General features: G+C 38.8%; 1 protein-coding gene and 2 pseudogenes across 1 annotated transcript in view; 1 reads left to right on the forward strand and 2 right to left on the reverse strand.

The window, feature by feature from the left end:
* The window catches only part of TUBGCP3 (tubulin gamma complex component 3), an 85799-nt gene extending 78135 nt beyond the window's left edge, over positions 1-7664 (reverse strand). Inside the window, exon 1 of the mRNA XM_019746596.2 lies at positions 7389-7664. Coding sequence (XP_019602155.2) covers positions 7389-7464 — 76 coding nt within the window. The 5' untranslated portion in view covers positions 7465-7664. The remainder of the gene's footprint in view (positions 1-7388) is intronic.
* Positions 2433-3212, reverse strand: LOC109455197 (RNA-binding protein 7; annotated as a pseudogene).
* Positions 5453-5958, forward strand: LOC109455198 (large ribosomal subunit protein eL34; annotated as a pseudogene).
* Positions 7665-23266: the final 15602 nt, after the last annotated feature.

The raw sequence follows: 23266 nt of genomic DNA on the forward strand, positions 1-23266 counted from the left end.
CCATCAGATTCTAGACGGAAGAGTAGGAATGAATTGATTCAAGATAAAAGGCTCTGGAATCAGACACCTGGCCATCTTGGCCCTGCAATTCACTAGCCGGTGACGGGAAGCAAATTACTTAATCTCTCCAAGTCTTAAGTGTCCTCATCTATAAAATGAGGTGAAGAATTATTCCAATCTCCCAGAGTCATTTGAGAATTAAATACACCACCTCACAGTGTAAGCATAGTGTCTGGCATACAGCACTGGATAGATGATAGCTATTTGTATTATTAAACTGAAAATATCATTTAAATGCATGCTATGTCTACCATAGCCACTAAAATCACAACTCAATAATCCACCCACAGTTTTTAACTTTAAGCAAGATAATTTGCTCTTTATCCTATAGGTTACAGATAGGGAACAAATTAAGTCCCTTCAACAGATCTGACTTGACTTGTTTTCTAGAAAGGACTCTTGGCTGCAGAGTAGAAGAGGAACTATGAGGTGGTGCAAAACCAGGGCAAGAAACACAGTGGATCTGAAGGATCTCAGTTCCCAATGCGAAGGCTCCAAAGAACACTTCGTGTGGACCCAAAACTTTTAAACGAAGGATAGTTGCCTTTTGTATCCCAAAAGGGTTATACACACATGCAGGTAAAAGAAGACAACTGAACTTCAAGATGCAAAAAATTACTACAGTTCCACTGAATACAAACACTCTACAGTTGTGTGCTTTCTGGAGATTCAGAAAGTGAGGGAATAAGTTGAATTGTTTGGTAAGATGTTAAGTTTCTGCCTTCCTGCATCGCCTTTATATACTGGCTTGTGTGTACATGATGCTGTTTTTCTTTTTCTTCTTGTTTTCAGTATGTTAAAAAGTAACAGTACAAATGCTATAGTTAATATTAAAAAGGATCCAAATATTTCAAAAAATTAATTTTTATAAACAAGTTCTATAATGAAAGAAAACAGTATCTTGACACACAAAAGTTTTATTAAACAAGAGTTAAAAAATTTTTAAACCAGGGGCAGCCCGGTGGCTCAGGCAGTTAGAGCTCCGTGGTGCTTCTAACTCCAAAGACTGTCGGTTCGATTCCCACATGGGCCAGTGGGCTCTCAATCACAAGGTTGCCAGTTCAATTCCTCAAGTCCCGCAAGGGATGGTGGGCTCTGCCCCCTGCAACTAAGATTGAACACGGCACCTTGGGCTGAGCTGCCGCTGAGCTCCCGAATGGCTCAGTTGGTTGGAGGGCGTCCTCTCAACCACAAGGTTGCTGGTTCAACTCCCACAAGGGATGGTGGGCTGTGCCCCCTGCAACTAGCAATGGCAACTGGACCTGGAGCTGAGCTGTGCCCTCCACAACTAAGACTGAAAGGACAACAACTTGACTTGGAAAAAAAAAAGTCCTGGAAATACACACTGTTCCCCAATAAAGTCCTGTTCCCCTTCCCTAATAAAAAAAATTTTTTTAAATCAGAAAGTGTTTAATATTAAACTCTTTCAAATGTTCAGACAAAAAAATCAATCTGTACAATCCTCATAATAAAATGTGCCCTTGTACACATGCACTGGGTACTTTGAAAATGGTAAATTTTTAAAGTTTGAGTGATAGAGGCAACACTTAAAGGCTTTGTGAATCTTTTTCCTGATAAGTCTATTTCCAGTAAAACATTTTACCATTTTATCTGACTGCACATTTAGATTTTTGTTTTTCCTGAAAAGGGGGTTTTACATTAAGTTATTTTTAAAGTTAAAAAATATGTTTAGAGAAGTTTAACTTCCTGCGTGACTTCAGTCATACATCAAACATGACTTAATCAGGAAATTCTAAAATTTTAGAATGAAATAGCACGTGTAGACTTACACTTGTATGTTCAATTAGGGCAAAACTCAAAGAGCGAGTCACAGAACTAACATCGAAGTTCTCTAAGAAGATAAACAATATGATTTATCTCCAAACTTTACCAATAAACTTTCTCAAATGTTAGTGAAACGAATCACTGAAATTATGTTTCTCATTTATTAACAAAATACTGACAGTCATTTTAGACTATCAACTTGAATGTTTTCTATTATATACACCCAAATCTGATTCACTAATAAGCAGGTTCTTGCTAAAAGATAACAGATAATGAAAATACGTGCATTCCAATGCAACCAATCCATAACACATCCCTCCCTTAATTGTCTAAAACAATTAGGAATCGCGGCATAAAACCCTTTCCTCTTCATAAAAGCCTGAGGTGAAAGGTTATTAAAGTAAAAACTAGAATGACAATTCTTCTTATTTCTGTATTAGACTATAGCTATAGGTTTCAAAATTTTTATAAAGAAATGTAGCAACTTGTAAAGCTGCTCTGTACAGGTTTAACAAAACATTCCCAGGCCAAGTTAACCAAAAAGGGCCTAGAATGACCCTATAAAAACAATGTCCTTTGAACACTTGCTAGTGTCGAGATGAGTGCCATGTGCCAGCTCTACTACTGTCTCTTCTGTTATCATAGTCTGGCTCCAGCCATCGTGATTCCTACCTTCACAGAAGTCACCTCTGCTTCCCCTGTAATGTGGTCAGACCCGTGATCAGTGTAATGCTATTCACGGTTATAATGTCTATCTGCTATGTATCGATGAGAATTCTGTGTGACTTGATGCTGTGATGAAGGTGTATCTTGGGGCCACTGGGAGCTTGAAGACTGGTTAAACGTATGATTATGTGACTGACCTGATGGAGAAAATCCTGACTGACTGAGACGTGGAGAACCGTATTTCCCACTACATGACATCTGTCTCAAAACATTGTTCATCACTGCTTGTCTCTGAAAATTTTCTGGAGAAGAGAAACTTGTGTTGATGGAATCATGTTATCCACAGTCCTTTCATACCTGCTGGAGATGTGGAAGTGGGGCTTGAATTTCCAACATGATGATGGGAATATGACAAACTAACATCCTATTGAGGCACGGCTACTTCCTGACCTAAACTGAATTTTGATGGGCCTTCCAAAAAGGTTGATTCCGTTATGTAGATTCATTGCATAAGGAACAGATACTTCATGTTTAAAATTCACAAATGCAAACTGCTTTGGTTTACCATCCTTACCTTTTGGAATTTTCACTTTTATTACTGGCCGAACCTGCTGGAAAAGCTCGAAAAGGAGCTCCTCTGTCACTTTAGTTTCAAGGTTGCCCACAAAGAGAGTGCGATCCGCTTCTGCTGCTGCCCCCATCTCAGCGTGCCCCCCTCCCTAAAAAGGATGCTGTCTTTCTAAAGGACAGGACAAGCGGTCTGGCCAGCTAAACCACAAGTGCTCTGTCCAGCACATAAACCAGCAATTCTCCACTCCAGATGACAACGACTGACTTTGTATTTACTATTTCAGACACCAAGCGCCAACAGAGAATTACAGGACCAGAATCTCTGGAGATGGGGCCTATACCATCGTTTGGAGCAAAAATTAATATAAGACCCAGTTTTATTTCAATATAAGACCAGGTTTCATATAACATAAGACCGGGTATAATATAATGTAATATAATATAATATAATACTATAAGATGGGTTCTTATATTAATTTTTGTTCCAAAAGATATATTAGAGCTGATGGTCTGGCTAGGTCTTATTGTTGGGGGAAACACGGTATTCATTTTGAATAAGTATCATATTTAGAGAATTCAAACTGAAAAGGCTTAACATTAGATACAGTAAGAAAAAAATCTTCCTCCCTCAAGCCATGTGCCTAGTCGCCAGTTCCCCTCCCAAGCAAACAATGTTGTTTCTTATGTAACCACAGGTGACCCTGACGTACAGCTCTATTTGAAAAGCAATATTCTAAAACAAAACAAAATAAAAAACACTGCTGTAGACTTATGGCTCTCAAACTTTTTGGTCTCAGGACCCCTCTACATTCTTAAGATTGAGGACCCCTAAAAGTTTTTATTTATGTGGGTCACATCAATCAATATTTACTGTATTAGAAAAGTTAATTATATTAAAAATATAATTCATTTAAAAACAACAATAAAAAACCCATTAAGTACAACTTTCACATGAAGCTTAAAACTGAAATTTCAATATACATGTTAATAGACATTTAGTGAATATTTTACTATACATTTAATATAAGTTTTAATGTATGTTTAATATACATTGATTTTCCAAAGCATATAATCAAGGGAAGATCTTGTTTTATATTTAAAGCTTCATCAAGAGTTCTTCACCATTTTGGAAAATCATGAAACCAACAATACCACTTCTGGCCCACGAATCACCAAGACAACACTCCCTTATCTGTCTGCACTGTGGCTCATAGTGCACTCAGAGGTGTTACAGATTAGGGCAATCATCTTACTTCAATACGTAGCTTCAATATGTAGTCAGAGCTAAACCTTTATGCTGAAATACTTGTCTAATGAAAACTCCTTTATTTCTTCTTTCCTCACAACTAGAACGAGGATTACGAAGTATGTAAAGGAGTGCTGCCTCTGACAGACTTGAAACACTGTAACATCAAGCACATTGTTTCCAAAGACAAAAATAATGACCATTCAAAAATATAAGTAAAATGTGCTCCAGGAGAGAAGCAGGGATATGAAGAGAGAATTTTACTGTCACTGGATGGCAGTATATGTTGCAAATCCACAGCTGTTATAAGCTGGGAAAGGTGGGAAATAATGGTTATACTAACTTTATAAAAATGTCAAGCACCATTATAATTAGGTGCTTTGCTTCTGATGGTCCCATTGAAAAATTTCAACTGTAAAATATTTTTTAAAAATACTTTATGAAAAATTGATTCACAGAAATTCACATTAAGAGATCAAAAGTAACAAGTATCTATTACACCTCAATTTCATAATACAAAAAAGCAATAAAATTGCAAAAGCGTAAGGCCAATTGTTTGTAACATGTCATTAGAAAATGAAGTAATTAAATGTTCTATTTAGTTATCAGATAAAATACCCATTAATAAATTTTTGTTTAAATGTCAAACACTAAAGGCAGCAATGGATACTGTTCCTTCGCTCAGGAAGGTAGAACAAATTAAAACAGAACAAGGCAAGCTATGACTTATAAATTCTTCAGTAAACAGTAGCATAATTTGGAACTATGAACATAATTGTTTGTTAGTCCTAACTGTCCACAACAGAGCAAGAAAAGCATTACCTTTAATGGATTTCATGATATATTTTATTCAGAGAGATCCCCTCAGGATCTCAGAGAACCTATTTACTTTTAACTTAGACATAATTCTAAATAGGGATAGGAGGGTACAGAACTCTGCTGAAGAGAATGTTTGAACCTCCTAGAAGGGGTGAAGCTAAGTAAATCAAAAGGAGCTTAAAATTAAAACACACACACAGACACACAGACACACACACACTTCACTGAGAAACATCACAATGAATGGTCTGCAAAGTCCAGGTGTGACAATGGGAATGGATGTGTGGTTTATTCATGGAGGAAAATTTAGAACCCACTGGTATAATGAAAACCCTGATCTGAATGTAATTGTGCCATGCTCTTCCAGGAACGGTGTCTACAGGCATTCAGAATGGTCCAGAGTCTGACATACCGTCAGAGGCTGTCCTGCAATACAGCCTCGAACAAAACTGGGCTGTCCAGAACTCCTGGTAACAGAATTGTTTACCTTTATACCAAGAAGGTTGGGAAAGCACCAAAATCTGCATGTGGCTTGTGCCCAGACCGACCTCGTGGCGTTGGTGCCGTTGGAACTAAAGTTCTAATAAGGTTGTCTACAATGAAAAAACATGTCAGCAGGGCCTATGATGAATCCATGTGTGCTAAATGTGTCCATGACAGGATCAAGCGTGCTTTCCTTATCGAGGAGCAGAAAATCGTCATGAAAGCATTGAAGGCACAAGCACAGAGTTAGAAAGCTAAATAAATAAATCTTTTTTAATAAAAACAATTAAAAGACTTTCAAAAAAGAGTGCATATCAATCTTAGCTCTCTGATTTCTCCCATGGTTAAGAACATCAAATCAGAAAGGTAACTCAGAGGGCTACAGATAACACATACAGAAGAGCCAGACACAAACACAGATGACAGCATGCCACGTCCATGCCCACCTTAAGGTCACTGTACCCTCTCTCCAATGTTCACAGGGCTTTCCCTCACTCCATTACGGTTTGTTTAAATTATCTCCTCAGAGGCTTTCCCTTACCTCTTCCCTCAATATCCCTTTAAGGTTACTTTCTTTTTAATCACAGCACTTATTGCTAACATTAAACATTCACCTACTTTATCACGTCTCCTCCATTAGAATATAAGATTAGAGGAATGATTTGTCTGTGTATCTCTCCATCACCAGCGCCTAGCATTGTGCCTGGAGGGGAAGGGAAGGTGAGAGTGTCCAAAGATTTCTTAGATGAATAAAGTGACAGTGAAACCTCATAAAATGTAGCAAGAGCTGTGTGAAACCAGTGTCATTTAACGGAGTGCCAAAAAAAATTTATCTTTTCTCCTAAGGTTATCACAACATCAAATAAATCATACACGCTAATTGTCATGAGTCATGAAAGGTCAAAATACAGCCTAAATATTTTAAATGTAATTTTGTTTAAAGTCTTCCCGCAAAACTGCACAACTTCTTTTCCACATTGTGTGTGGTCCTCAAGGAGTAAGTAATCCAGTTGCTTCAATTACCCAGAAAATTCTTTCACGGTGCATCCCCATTCCCCGCTCCTCCCGCCAAAGCAAATACCAAGAAACGACATGGAGTGCCATTTTTCAAAAGTACCACAACAACGGAATGGCTTTACATACTTCGCAGGATTGGGTTTTGGTGGCAGTATTCGATATGTGACCTCTCCAGGAACAGCTTTATACCACATCCAACCCTCAGCTCTTTACAGCAGAAAAACATGGCAAGTTCAAGTCGTAAATACCCCTTCGCATCATATGCAAGTCTGCTATACTTTCCTAACGGAGAAAGGAAAATGATGTGGCTCGCCACCACCTGGCATCTCCCTCCGCAGCGTCACCCTCAGCGTATTGCCTGGGGACCAGTCCACCGCTCTCTCCACCCAAATCAGCGCGGAAGCCTCCTGCGGAGTCCTGTGACTTTAGGGAAGGTGGACGCGTTCGCCAGCTGATGTCCTCCGGGCTTCACTTTCCGAACCGGAGCGCGGAGGGAGCGGTGACTCAGCTCCAGGTCCTGCCCTCCTTCCCTCCGCCCTGGGGGACCCCGACCCTCCCATCCCTCCACTCCACAGGCTGCAGCACGCCGTTGGCCGGCGGTTCCACTACCGCCGGCCTGCAGAACCTGGGGACCACCCTGCCTCGGCCCCGCCGGTCCCTGGGACGCCTCCGAGCTGCACGCGCAGAGAGCAGCCTCCAGGACACGCCTCGGATCTCGAGCTGCCCGGCCTAACCCTGCTACCTTCGCTCTTGCCCAGGATCCGGCAGCACAGGTTCTGCAGCAAGACGTTCGGCGACTTCTGGTCGGGGGTCGTCATCCTCGCCCGGGACTGCCCACGGGGACCCCGTGGAGCCGCGGGCCCTAGCCCGATCGCCCCGAGCCTGGCGCGCTCAGGAGCCCCCGCCGTGCCCGGTCACCCGCCCCGCGCCCTGCGGGCTCCCGCTGTCCCCAATAGGCTAAGGCCCCGCGGGCATCACTGATGACAAGGGCGCCATTTTAACGGAACCCGCCGAAACTGCGGGTCCTTCCCACAATGCCCCGCTTCTTCCGGGCGCTCGGGGCCTCCCGTGCGCTTGCCTAAGAGGTCCCGGCGCGTTCGCGCGCGTTCCCCCGATCACCGCCGCCAGGCCGTGAGAGTTCCGGCACCAAGCGCATCAGCCGCTCTCTGCACGGATTGTTCTCGGTACTCAGATGCCCCCAGACCTCCCCAAGGGTCGGGAAGACGCAGACCCCCAAACGTCCCCGAGGGTCGGACAGCCACTGACTTGCTGTGAGAGTGCTTGGTGTCCAGTAGCACCTTTATAGTCCATCATTTTTTTAAAAACGTCATTGGTTCGAGTCACACTTTCAGTAGAAGAAGTCTTTAAAGGAATACAAGGGCTTTATGATTTTAACATTTGGTTGAGCACCGATACCTGCTACATCATCTAGTTTTTCATAAGCAGTGTGTGGCTTCTTACCATCCCCTAGCCCTATACCTCTCTCTCCTTAGATGACTATGGTCATCACTCAGTCAGATGAAGAGTAAAAGAAGGGGAAAGGCCTGGAGAGAAACAAACAGATAATTACAAATCGTTTTAAAGACAATTAACAGCCGCTTACACTTAATGCAGGAGGAGAACTGCCCAATCTGGGAACAAATGACCCAATCCACACATCAATTGGTCTAGGTGTAGGGTCCTGGCAGCCAGCCAGGAGCTGTACAGGCCACACAGCTACAGTCAGCCCCTTCTTTGGTTCCAACCTCCTCTGTACAACTCCCATCACAGATCTTACTCGAATACGGGCTATAGTAACAACTGCTGTACCTTCAGCCCTATGAAAAGTAGCCACTTTCTGCACTTGCTAATCTCTGAGTTCTTCACACCTGTTTCAACCACCCATGTAACTATGTTGAAATTGTTAGAGTGGTTTCTGTTTTGCAGATTGGTCCCTCATATATTGTCCTTGGTAATAGGAGTGATCCCAGGGAACAGATCCTCAGATAGGAATCCAAGATTGGGTTGCTCACGTGTCTGAACTCAAATACATTGGGGTCTTTTTGAAGATGGAATCCATGGCATGTTGGAGCACCAAAATAGCTTATGTTATGTGTGGCTGCTTGGAACAAAGCACTGGCAGATAGCAAGCAAGACCTTGGGAAATTAAGTAGCTGCTACAGTCAGATAGTTTGGCAGTGATGATGACTCCAGATACTATAGGGTAGGATGGACTGTTCTGGAGTACATTCAGAAAGCTCAGGTCTTTACATTTCAAGTTATAGCCACAGAACCACGGAGCTCCTATAGCAGCCCTAAAATAAATCTCTTATTTTTATACCTGCAGAGTAGTCAGAACTGAGGTCCAGACTCTAAACCTAATTGTTCAAGATGTAAATAATGATGCAAGATGAACACACAGTCCTGCCAAAGTCTCTTATGTTAAGGGTGAGTCATTAATTGAGAAGTGGGATCCTGAGATTTCATTTGGAGACATTTGGGTAAAACATGAAATTCCAAGTCACCTGAACCTTCTTAAACAGAGTACAGAACCTCTCCTTCTCTGTATGCAATAACTGGCCTTTTCTTGATTTCCCGAAGCAATCAGAATGGCTATTCTCCTCAGCAAATAAAGCAGAATTCCAAAGGATGAAAATAATCCAAAAGAAGTGATAAAAGTGAACTGACATCTTAGGATGCTTAACCATGGAGCTGGGAGGACTGTGGGTGGAGTTGAGCCCCTTGTCAACTCTCTAGCCCTGACTGCCTGTTGAACTTTGTGGTAACTTCAGGGGGAGGGATGCTAATAAATAAAATAGCCATCTTGGAACTGGGGTCATTATTTTTCCTTCTTCAGGTGGGTAGCTGGTTGGAGGCCTATGTTGGAGGTGTGAGTTCCCACACTGCGGTGGTGGTTTTGCTTCTTTTTCCCATATAAACTGTTTTTCTTGTGGATTTATCTGGAGAGTTATTTTTGCCAGTGGACAGAAGGAATGAAAGATAGAGAAAACAAAAATCAAAGAAGACAACAGAAAACAAACTTTTTCAATGACACATATCCAACCACACTAAGAACTACAACAAATGTTAGTAAATGAAACATTCTAATTAAAAGGCAAAGATTATCAGAATGAGTGTAAGAAAAGCAGGCCCTATTTACAGGTTATATATAAGACATTTTAATATAAAGATATAAATAGATTGAAAGTAAATGGATGGAGAAAAGAGATGCCATGAAAACAATGAGTGTAATAAGTCTGGAGTCACTACATTAGCATTAGGGAGAATTGACTTCAAGACAATGAGTATTGCCAGAGATAAAGAAGGATATTTCATAATAAGAGGGTCAGCTCATTAGGAAGACACAACAATTGTAAATGTGTGTGTGCCTAATGACAGAGCTTCTAAACACATGAAGCTGGAGGGACTTCTAAAGATGGTGGGTGAAGATGTAAGCAACTCCTCTCCAGAAAAAAAACAAACAAACAAACAAACAACAAACTATAAGACTAGACAAACTTGTCAAAATGAACCAAGTCAGGGCACTGGAAATCAACGAAAGATAAACCACAAATCGAGACACATTTATTTTTGAAAAAAATGATCAAGCCCCCAGTGAGAACAAAGGGTGTGTGTGGTCTTCTTGGCAGGACTGCTCCAGTCCCCACTCCACAGCTTGATCAGAGAAAACAGCAGGATACCCAGGATAGGACTGGCTGCCCAACCCATTGGCTTTGCCTCCCCAGAAAGGGCAGGTTCTATGTGGGGCAAGAGGTAAAAAGTCATGGGTCACCATTTAAGGGGGGCTTGTTAGGAAATCAATAGAGTGACACTCAGTAGGCCAAGGTTGGGGTTCCAACTTTGTGCAAGTGGCAGACTAGCCAGGATTTTAATGCTGTGAAGGTTAGTTTTGTGTGTCACCTTGGTTGTGCCACAGTACCATGTTTCCCCGAAAATAAGACCTAGCCAGACAATCAGCTCTAATGCGTCTTTTGGAACAAAAGTTAATATAAGACCCAGTCTTATATTATGTTAAATAAGACCCGGTCTTATTTTACTAAATGTTTGTTCCAAAAGACACATTAGAGCTGATTGTCTGGCTAGGTCTTATTTTTGGGGAAACACGGTACCCAGAGGTGTGGACAAACATTGTTCTAGGCATTTCTGTGAGGGTGTTTTTAGATGAGATTAACATTTAAATCAGTTGACTTTGAGTAAAGTAGAATACCCTCTCTTCTGCAGGTGGGCCTCATTCATTCAGATGAAAGCCTGAATAGAACAAAAAGACTGACCTCCCCCAAGCAAGAAGGACTTCTGCCAGCTGATGGCCTTCATACTTGAACTGCAACACTGGCTCTTCCCTGGGTCTCCAGCTGCCAACATCCCCTGCAGATTGTGGATCTACCAGCCTCCACAGTCATGTGAGCTGGTTCCTTACATCAGTCTCTTTCTCTTACCAGGTGAGTAGGTAGGTAGATAGACAAGTGAGAGAGAGAGAGGGCTACATACATAGATAGATATCCTGTGGATTCTGTTTCTCTCGAGAACCCTGACTAATGCAAATGGAGAGAGCAAACAAATGGAGAGAGCAAATACCTGACAGGAAACCATGTGGGAAAGACTTGGTGGAGACTTGAGAGATTCCTAGTGAAGTAGTGAAGTCCAAGGGAGGCAATGAGAACTTTTTGAGTGTATTTCCAACCCCCATAGGAATCCATCTGCAGAGGATGAAATTCTTATAAATCGTTGCTTGAGCGCTATGTTATGCAGACAGAGGACTAGGGTTTCCAGGTGGGAATTCCCGCCCGTTCTCAGTTTTTTTCACTTTCCCATTCCCGGATCCCAAAGAAAGTTGGTCAGGAAATCAAGAAAATCAGCTCCTTGAACCCAGTAATACCCACAATGGGAAATAAACGTACTACTCACAATGTATCTCTTAGACACTTTTCCTATTTATTGCTAGGGTTTCCGGGCAGGAATTCCCGCCCATTCTTGGGAATTTTTTTCGCTTTTCCATTCCCGAATCCCGAAAGTTTGTCGGGAAAATCGGCTCCTTGAACCCAGGTGATTGATAGTGTCAGCCTTCACTTTGTGGAAACGATTCATCATGGAAAACAGAAAACAGTTTATATCTCGGGATTCAGGAATGGGAAAGTGAAAAAAATTCCTGAGAACGGGTGGGAATTCCTTCCTGGAAACCCTATGTAGGACCAAGCCCTAACAAACCAGGCCAAAAAATATAAAAATGAGAATTAAAAAACTGAGCAGAAACATCAGCAGTTGTTCACCATGGGGGAAAAATTACACAGTTTAAGTACACACACACACACACACACACACACACACTCAGAATTTGAAGTTGCTATACCATGCTATCTTAAATTTCTCATTTCCTACAAAAAAATTTACAAAACTTGTAAATAAACAGGAAGTATGATCCATGCTGAACAGGCCCAGATGTTGGATTTAGTAGAAAAAGACTTGGAAGCAGCTATTATGAATATGTTCAAAGGATTAAAAAAAGAAACAAGTAATGTATAGGTCACAGTTGAAAGATCAAAAAGGAAAATAGAATGAATCTAGACATTGATAAAAATGAAGTCACAAGATATCAAAATGTGTAGGATGCACCTAAAGCAGTGCATGGAGTGAAATTTATTAAAATAAGCACATATGTTGATCAGAAAAGTAGAAAGTTTTCAAGACAATGACCTCAGCTTCTAATGTAACATGTTAGGAAATGAAAAGCAAATGAAACCCAAAGTAAGTAGGAAAAAAAATAAAGATCAGAGCAGAAATCAATAAAATAGGGGTAATTTTTGAGAGAGTGAGTGAAATCCAAGATAGTTGTTTGATAATACTTTATATAACATAAACTGCTATCCAGAATGATTAGAAGAAAAAAGAGAAAAGAGAAAAATTATCAAAAACATCAATGAGAGAGGTGACATTGCTATAGGGTGTAATTATTTAAAACCTAATTAACATTATTTAAAAGCTAATTATTAGTCCCATTTTAGATTTATAAAAATAAAAAAAAATTTGAGTAGATAGTACAGAAAGTCCCCTATACCTATCTGTCCCTGGCATGCAGTTTCCCCAGCATTAACATCTTGTATTAGTGTGGTTTATTTGTTATAATTCATGAACCAATATGGACACATTATTGTTAACAAAAATCTGTGGTTTACATTAGTCCAGTACTTCTAGGTGATGGAATATTGTGGTAAGACTATGGATTCTGTGGTCATGCACCACTGTCTCATCTTTTCCATAAAATGGGCCTCTTCCTCGGAGGCAAAGTTGCATGGGATACCCTGGTAGAGAGCCTCTACCTCTGGCTATTCTGAATCCCTTCATCCCTGTTTGAGTACCCGGCTCCTCACAAGAGTAGGGCAGGTCTGTCTCCCTTCTCCTTGATGTGGGCCAGATTTAACATTGTTTTATAATATATTCTACCTTTCATGTCATATTTGATATTGTAGGGGAAAATGCATTCAAGCTGCCTAAATTAGAAGTTTTATGATTAATGAGGTTATCAGTACCCAACTCAGTTATTATAAAGATCTGATTGATTGACTAAAACTAGTGAACAACCTTTCAAATTACAATGATTTTATAAATTGATATTCACTTTTCTATTTTGAGATCATAATGATTTATTGTTCTGACATGAATTCAACAGAAAGAAACTCCAATTACACTTTGAAAACTCATGTTTCAGGAAAATGTCGTTTAATGGTTGTAAGCAGATGGATAAATTACCTTAGAAGTCCAGAAGTCTTTTGAACCACTGTCCTTTCTGTTATCTTTTTTTTTTTGTATGTAGTGTTTCTTCTTATACTTTTTTAAAGTTAGAATTGATTTTCTAAAATTAATACTTAACAAGGCTTTACCATAAATATCACTAGGGTTGAATATTGCTGTTTCTTGTCTTTCCACATTAGCAAGCAAAAGCCACTACAACCCTCTTTCCTAGAATTGTTTTTGCTTGTATTCTTTCATCTTATTACTCAGGATTACATATTTACAGTTTTTGAAGCATATTAAGTTTTTTAGTATGGTAAGAAGCAACTGGAATGTTGCTTCTTTGATTCTAAAAGTATTTTAAATTAATTCTAAAACATATAAAAAGAATACAAATGGCTTTTAATAATGGTGATGAAATATCCTTGTTTGGGTACAGAATTCTATTACTAATATTTTAATCCTTGCATCATCTTGTTGCTTCACATATTTGTCCCATTTAATAATGCACTTACCATGAACTTTATCTTCACAGTTCATTCATAAACTGGTTGAATTCTCTTATTCTATTGTCTAGGGATAAGGTGGGGATTGATGTATTCTCTTGGTAGAAGACTGAACAAGTTTTTAGGGTTTCCTAAAGTCTAAAAAGAGCTGTCATGAGAAGAGTTTGAGATGAAAGCTAAAGGTAAAGGATGCTGCATCCTTCTAGGTGGTAAATAACATCTGGAATAGAGGGGTCTGAGGTTGGCATGGGATGCCAGGGTCTGATCGTTTGGAAGATTAAGTCTACCTCCAAGGTTAAGGACAGGACAACCTTTCAAGTCAGGTTTCAACCTTCAGGTGACAATTGGGCTGGCCCTCCTGATTAGCTCCCTCCAACCCCTCCACCCTCACCTCATCATCCACAGGCATATGAAATGGGGTTCAGTGTCTATTCCTTTAGGGGCTTATAAGCTTTTGTTCAAAATCTCAGTGGACCAGGCTTCTCTGAAACATTGCTTGATTTCCATAGCAGAATATTCCATGTATCAATAAGTCTGTTAAGATTCTAGGACCCAGACCATCTCTCTCCACATTCTTGACTCCCACGCTCCTCAGGGCCACATCTGCAAGAGGTCACAGCCTTCCCATCAGGCCACTAGCGCTACTTGGTGGATCATTGCTCTTTTACATTGCTGTGCTAGCTGCCATGTACCGCTCTTTGCGTCAAGCACAGTATATCCACATCTCTCATCTTCACAGCTCCACAAGGTCACTTCTGTTCACCCATTTTACAGAATTGAAAACCGCGATCTGAAATTATAAATAACCTGCCCAAGATAACAGCTGGGGGAAGACACAGGGTTCAAATCCACGCTGCATGCCCCTGATACTTGAGCTTTTCAGGGCTACAAAGGCAGCTCTCCTTCAAAGACATTTTGATTGCTTAGTATGTTTTGATAACCACTTTCCAATGTCTTCAGCCCTTTAGTTCTGAGGAATTTGAGGAAAGCTGCAAAGGGAAAATCTGATAAGGCATTTTGAAAAAAAAAAAAAGAAGTTAATTAGTTTTCCGGATGATTAGAGTGCTTATTCCCCTTTTGCTTGAACAAATGCTTCACCCGAGTTAATAATGTGGCGATAGGGAGCCTCTTTCAACCACAAAACCTTCAGCTGCAAACTCTTCCAGGAGCCCTCGTGGTAGGCTGAAGCCTCTCAGGCATTCTGAATAAGACTCTTTTTCCTGTGCACAGAGCTTTGTGCTCAGTGATTGATTTGAAGCATGAATGACTGGATGGCTCATTTATTTCTATAAATATCTATTATAAATTACCTTGGCAGCGGCAGGATTCAGTTCATCTCTGCATAATAGAGAAAAACATTTGTTCTTTGTCATGTTCTTATATTTGCTGTGTCTCACAAAACAACTGAATGGACTAGTGACCTATCATGCACAACCACTACTGTTTGTTCATTTTTCATAAAATTAGCTTAATGTATTTTTAAAGATACAGCTGGAATATAAAAGGCAAGTCTATAGAATATGAACTACAGAATCTAAACCAAATGTCCCTATTCTGTGTTTCCCACATTAACTCTTTCATTTACACAAATTACATTCTTACACAATTCCTCACGAACATTAACATTCAGTATATAACGTAAATATAAAATTACCATGTAGATATTCCCAAGGCAAGATCTGTGTTCTAAAGTCTCAATGTGTGCAAATTCAATTTACAGTTTAAAACCAACTGACTTAATATTAAGTACAGAAAGAACACTGAAACTAATGACAAGGTGTTTCTACCACTTATAAAGGCAAGTCATTTAATTTCCTTTAGCCTGCTTTCAGATCTAAAAAACAAAAAACTGTATTTTATTAATTTCAGATTCTCATGGAAAGAACCAAATGGGAATTTTTTTTTTTACCAGTCAAGATGGCAGAGTAGGTAAATGCTGTGCTTACCCTTCTCTCATGATCATATTAACATTACAAGTAAACTACTAAACAACCATCATTGATATTCACCTGAAATATTGCTGAACTGAAGCTCTACTATTAAGGGATTAAGAAGTACAAATTGGTAGTTACCAAAATGGTCATGGGGATGTAAAGTAAAGCACAGGGAATATAGTCAATAATATGGTAACAACTATGTATAGTGCCAGGTGGATGCTAGACTAATGGGAGATCACTTCTTAAATTATATAAATGTCTAACCATTATGCTGTACACCTGACATTAAAATAAAATAATACTGTCAGCTGTAATTGAAAAATTTTAAAAGGGGGGAGAAAGATACAGGGGAATAAGAGGTTCAAATTTCCGGTATAAAACAAATAAGGCATGGAGATGTAATGTACAGCATAGAGAATATAGTCAATAATATTGTGATAGCCTGGTACGGGGTCAGATGGCTGCTGGACTTACCATGGTGATCACTTCTTTAGGTATATAAATGTTGAATAACTATGGTGTACACCTGAAACTAATATAATATTGTATGTTAGCTATATTTTAATAAAAATCTTTAAAAATTGAAAATAAAAAAGAGCCAAATGGATCATGTCCCATAAACTTTGATCTCACCACATTGTTACACTTCAGACTCTTCCATCAGTGATCACAGATTTGCACACCAAGGTAATTACTATGTTTCATCTTTGCAGTTTCCAAGACTGTCTTTGTGTTATAAACAGGTTGTTTCAGAATTTACTCCACCCAAAACTTGGTACATCTTTATTCTTTTCTGATAATTGTAGTTAATTACTAATTCTCTATGTTTGGTAGCTTTCTTTTGCTTTGTTTTTAAACTTAGAAGCTACTAATAATTCAATGCAACAACCTAAATATTAATAATATCTATACATTTATCACAATTAACTCTTTCATCTTTGGTATATAGAATGGAGTCAAAGGTAATATGTACAGAAAGAAAGGAAAGCAAAACAGGTAATAAGGAGGAAGGAAAGAAGACCAAGAAGGGGGGAGGAAAAGAAAGGTTGGTTTTCCTCACTTGATTGGAATTTTGTTTTGCTTGTTCTGCTCCAAATGAACACTCCAACCCTCTCTTTTTTTTAATTATAAAACTTCTCACCTCTCATTTCACCTTAGTATTTCTCCCTAGAATCTTCTAGCAGATTTCCAGGCAAAAAGGTCACTGCTTAAGCTCTATTTCCAGAATTCCAAAAACCATTTTAGTGATAAACTAATAGGATTTACCATATTCCTGTGAAAACACAATTCAATCAAATTCAGAGCTTTGCTCTAATTTCTATCAGGTCCTACTAGGTTTTACTCCATTTTCCTTGGTGTCCTGGCATTATGGATTTTATTTTCAATTCATGCATTCTTTTTAGATTTCTAAGGTTTTCTTTTGGCACCTTTTGGTTTGGGAAACTGTCTCCATATATTAACCTACAAAATTGTTTTTATTTTATTGGCAACATTATATACACAAATCTTTAAAAACTTTTTGTTTCCAAGATAACAAATGTACATTGAAAAACTGAGAAACCACACACAAAAACCCCTGAAAGATAAAAATCAGGCGTAATTGTACCCATAGAGATAGCCACCATTAATGTTTTAGTATCTACACATCCAGTCTTCCCTGTGTGTATATACACATATACATAAAATTGTACTACACACACTGTTTTGTAACCTCCCATTTCACTCAATATTATATCTCTTTTTTTTTTTTTTTTTTTTTTTATCAAATACGCGAAAGCCTGACTATTAATGGCTGCATAATATTCTGTCCTATGGATATATCACAATTTATGTGATTAATTTCCCTCTTCATGTTCTTGGACATCCATTTGTTTTTCAAAATTTTCATTCATCTATATAAAGAACATTAGAGCCACTCTAAAGATAGTTCCGGACCCAGACTAAGAGGCTAGAATTCATGTTTCCCAGGCAGGCTCTGGTTGCTATATATAGCCCTCTAGCTCACTACCTAATAGTAAGTCTGTAATTTTAAGTTGCCAATTGGAATTTAATTTTAAAATCCCTATTTGAATAATGATAGTTTATAAAATGTACTAATAATTCTAATTTTAGCACTATTAAAAATTAGGAGATAAAACCTCAATGTAAAATTGCATATTTAAAAAATCTTTACCAATTCATTTCTACCGTGTCACAAAGCTGCTATTTCTGTATCTTTTTAGGGAAGAAAAAAAAAACATTTTTTTCTGCCCAGTGAGCACTGTTTTCTTCAAAAAAGTCCCTGGCATTTTGCGTGGAAATTTAAGTTTCTTTGTAATTCTTTATCTAGCTCCCAGGAAATCATTTGGAATTCTTGCCACAGGACATAGAGTCAGAAATATTTTTGATGCCAGAAATCAGTACATTTGATGCAGAAAAGAAACACATTCCCAATTACTGACAGGATGACTGTGGAATGAATTACTTGAGATCATGCGTGTTTGGTCCAGAATTTTCTCAACTCTTTGCTCCATTCTGTAAACACGCAGAGGACCAGAGAGGAAGCCTGGAGGAGAGGAAAGGGCACCTCTCTTCTACCCTCATATCCACGAGGTCCTTCGTGACTTAATGGTGCCAGGCCACCACTGCCCCTCACGGACATGAGATGGGCTTCACCAGGTTGTTACGTAGAACAACGCCAAGTGATGACCGTCCTCCATGAGCCAGGCTAGTGCTGCCCTCTGCCGGTAAGAGGGGCTGAATTGCTACGCTGAGACATGGGAACAGCAGCTTAATCGTATCAACCGGTTTTAGAGAATAAATCTATTAATAGTAAGCATTACATCATTGACAGACTTTTCATAATTCTACAAATAAGTGTCTTCTATACCAGTCCATAATTTTTGCCTTACTGAAAAAATGTAGTGTTGGAATAGTTTGTCTAATTTTCAGAATGGTTGTAAAACTGTTCCACTTAGCTATTAGTCAGAGAAAGCAGGAGACAGCCAAGGGTATTGCAGAGTTCTTCAGAAAGCCTTGGGTCAAATCCTACTACTAGCTGTGTGACTCTGAGCAAGTCATTTCTTTTAACTTCAGTTTTCTAATCCCTAAAATTGAATGAACATATTTACTTTGCAAGATTTTGAGAAAATTCAACAAGTTAACATTTAAAAACTTGTGGTGAGCATTTGAAAAGCATAGCTGTAAAAGAGGTTATGAAATGTCTATTAGTTGTAGTTGACTTTAATATTTGAATTCTTTCCATATTATATTAAAAAGACCAACAGAGATTTGTTTTAGGACACTAAATCTATTTTAAAATGAAACCTAATTCAGCATTTCACATAGGTGAATATTATATTATTTCATGTACTAAAAATTAAAGATAAATTGAAAAGTAGAAAAAGGTCTAAATATGTGAAATTATTTCAATAGTAATAATCAGTGATCAAAGGCCTAGTCTACAGAGATTCGTTGATTCAGTAAGTAGAGAGTTTTATCTACATGTGTCTAGCGTATCACTGTCCATTTGAAATATGTGAGTCACAAATGAGATCACATATATAAGGTAAAATTTCTATAACCAATTTTTTAATTTGTAAAGTTAACTAATTTGTTAGTTAATTAAGATTGTGATGTCTTGCATCTTACTTTCTGAAAGAGAGAATTTCGGCTTCAGAGCCTGAATTCCTAAATTTGAATCCAATTCTGGCTACTGGGCAAACATCTCTCAGATGCTGGAGAATATCTTTGAGACGGATACGTCTTAGCCCGGTGGGTACAAAGAGACCTCTTGTCAGCAAACTATTGTTACCTGGCATTAAGTCAGACTGCCGCCTCTCCTTCTCTGATCCAGAGCTGCTCGTTTGTTCTTTCTTTTCCTGGCCATGATTCTCAGTCATTACTTTGATTCTGGTGTTCACTTGGATCTTATTGTCTTCCAAGGTAATACATGAGGTATAAAATACATGTACATATTGAGTTTTAATTTTTCTAATTACAAAGTGAATACGTGCTTAGTAAAATTTTAAACCTTGCTTAAATATGAAGCACACCAGAATAGCATCGAAAAGGCCCTGAAAACTAAATCATCACTGTAATTATAGTTCACAAAAGTAAATCAGGCCTTCCACACTAAACATAACCAAGAGTGACTGCCTGATAAAATAGGAGAGTTGAATAGGATCAAGAATCTTCTAATATACTATCCAAAATGTACAAGATTCGAGTGAAAATCATTTATAACAAGAAGTGGGAAAAACACAGTTTGATGAGGAAAGACAATGAACACACATAAACACCAAAATAAATCAGAGTGAAATTGTCTAACAAAGTTTTTAAAGCAACCATAATAAAAATGCAAAGCAGTAGATCTTAAATGTTCCACACACACACACACACACACACACACACACACACACGTCACTATGTAAGGCGATGGATATGCTAACTAGCCGTAATGTGGTCACCATTTCAGTATATATGTATATCAAATCATTACATTGTACACCTTAAAGTTATACAATGTTATTTATCAATTATATCTCAATAAAACTGGAAAAATTAAGGATATGCAGAAATTAAATAGGCAAAATATGTCCTTCGAATTTATTTTTGTTATTTAGAATCCTGCTGTCTCTTAACACACAATTACATGCTCCTTTCTGTATCTAAAATATGCAATATATCAAATGAAAGGAAAAAGTTTTATTTTATTTTAGGTTAGGTGAGCATTATCTTGCTCAGGCAATGTCCTTCATCTCCACCTCAAGTTCCTTTTAGCATCTGGTTGAGATGAAGAGAAAATGGCCTTCTGATATTAAATCAATATCAAAGCAGGATAGAAAGAGTATTTTATATCAGGTTTCCATAATGCCAATGTTGACTATGCGATAATGCTTAACAATGATGCTGCAGCCCCTGCCAACAATAGCCTCAAAAGTGCAATTTTGGCAAAATAAATAAAATGGTTAAAAAAAATGGTTTTCTTTGCAATGATCTCATAGGTCACAACATTGAAATCAAGGACACATTTCTTGCAAGACTTGCAAAATATATGGGAGATAGTTGAAAAGAAAAGGCATTGTAATATATTTAAATAATATACAAGGGGGTAAAAGAGATGGAGAGGAAACCAAAATTTATTGTGTGCCTACTAAGTGCTAGGAACTTTACATAAATTATCCTCACAGCAATCCCTGAAAATGTGCTAGCTGATACCTTGATCTATGGTTCTCCATCCTGGCTACACAATTGCCAGAAGAGTTCTTTCAAATACCATCAGGATCTCTGGGGTTGGGCCCAGCATGGGTGTTTTTAAAGTCTCCCCCAAGTGATTTTCATGTGCACCAAGGCCTCATATCTTGGGATAACACAGGGATGCACCCACCCTCCATCCCTCCATCCCTATCATAGCCTCAGGCTTTCTGGCTCTTTCCCAATTGCTTTTCTTCATAAACGGGGCTTTGCTTTTACCTGCCTCTGGGATTCTACTCTTCTTCTTAGTCTCTGACTTATGTTGCAAAAGCAGAGCCTGCATGCTTCTTGTCTACATGAACCTGCTATGCAGTGTCCCTAGATGTCACCCCCGAGCCCTGTAGCACTGATATCTCCCTGCACCACCTGCGACCCAGGGTATGCTCTCCCCAGGCCCATCTTCCCTGTGAGGCCCATTACCCGCCCCATGATGACTACATACCTCAAATACGACCTCACCCTTATGTTTGGGTAGACCATTGATATTTCACCAGGAAAACAAATAGAAAATGCAACTAAAATGATAGGTAGCAATCTTTTTTTTTTAACTCAGCACTCTTTTTTTTTTTTGATGGACCACCTTCATGGAAACTGGAGATATGAATAACTACCCAGTCTAGCTCATGGGGTGATGATGAGTATATGGTACAGTAAATACAAAATGGTTTTGAAAATGCTAGAATGCTAACTAACTGAGTTTTAGCACTCACTAAAGGCTTCACAACAGAGATGTCCATATGTGGAATACTTTCCCAACTTTCAGCCTGCTCTGATCCTTTCAGACAGCCACCCTACTGGCATTATCCAGGTCACCTGTGATCTCCTAGTTGGCCAGATGAGAAACCTCATCCAACGTGAGCTCTCCCCATTACTGGACCACCCTCTTTTCTTGGGATCAGTAACGTCATTCTTTCCCAATTCTGTGAAACCAGTTGATCATTGTTTTTGTCTCCTCCAATGGTTCCTTGTTTCATCAACCTCTGGAAGGGGCCGCAGATGCCCAGGAATGATCAGTGCTGGGTTGAGGCCCAGGTGCTAAGAGCACCCTCTAGACAGTCCTCACCACTGGTCGTATTATTCATCCATTTGACTGTGAGCTCCAGGAGGACAGAGGCCACATTTTATTAATACCAATGTCCCAATATCGATATATTGCCATTCAATAAGCATTCACTATGAATAAATAAATGAATGCTGATTAAATATGAGTCAAAAGGCACTTAGGGGAAATACCATTCGTGAATCATAAATATTCAGAGGAAGGGCCAAAGCATACTTAAGCACTTTATGAGGCTAAGAAAAGATACTTTTACCCCTAATTTTGGCCTCGTGAAATAACATAAGTAATGTGTGATATTCATTTGTTTGGCATAAAACCAATAACTTGAAAATGGTTATTTCTTCAAATTGACAAGGATTTCAAACTGTCTCAAATGCATGCAGTTACCCTGGAGATGGAGGCAGCCTCTCTCTGTGAGGTCTCTTAAGTCATCATTGCAGAGAGCAAAGGTCCACCAGCCCACGGTTCCATGTTCTTCCAACGACAGTATGAGAATACATTGCATGCAGTGCAACTGTTGTGACTGCTCACATCAGATGGTTAAACGTCCTCGCTTTTCTTCATGATATTTTATGACTTGACCACCAAATCATTTAAGTCATTTAAATCTTCTCATTGCTAATTATAGGATAAGGAGTTTTATAGGATAAGGAATGCCTTCTTTAAATAGTAGATTTGCCTCTTCCAAATTAAAGGAAGGTTCCCCACAATTCTGGGAACCCAAGTTTAGCAATTAGTCTGTTCACTCTACCTCCAACCTTAATTTTACAGAATTCAGTGTTGCCCTTGGATGCTGCTTATTTCCAGACCAAAGCTCTGTTTTTCTGGTTTAACTTTTTTCCAAGAAGTGACTATTGCAATTGGTTTTCTATCAATATTTCTCTTGCTTCCTCTGTGCCTGCCGTGTTTCCCCGAAAATAAGACCTAGCCGGACAATCAGCTCTAATGTGTTTTTTGGAGCGAAGATTAATATAAGACCTAGTGTTATGTTATGTTATGTTATGTTATGTTATATTATATTATATTATATTATATTATATATTATATTATAAAGACCTGGTCTTATAGTAAAATAAGACCCGGTCTTATATTAATTTTTGCTTCAAAAGACGCATTACAGCTGATTGTCCGGCTAAGTCTTATTTTCAGGGAAAAA

The sequence above is a fragment of the Rhinolophus sinicus genome, linkage group LG04, assembly GCF_036562045.2.
Source record: "Rhinolophus sinicus isolate RSC01 linkage group LG04, ASM3656204v1, whole genome shotgun sequence".
Lineage (NCBI taxonomy): Eukaryota > Metazoa > Chordata > Mammalia > Chiroptera > Rhinolophidae > Rhinolophus > Rhinolophus sinicus.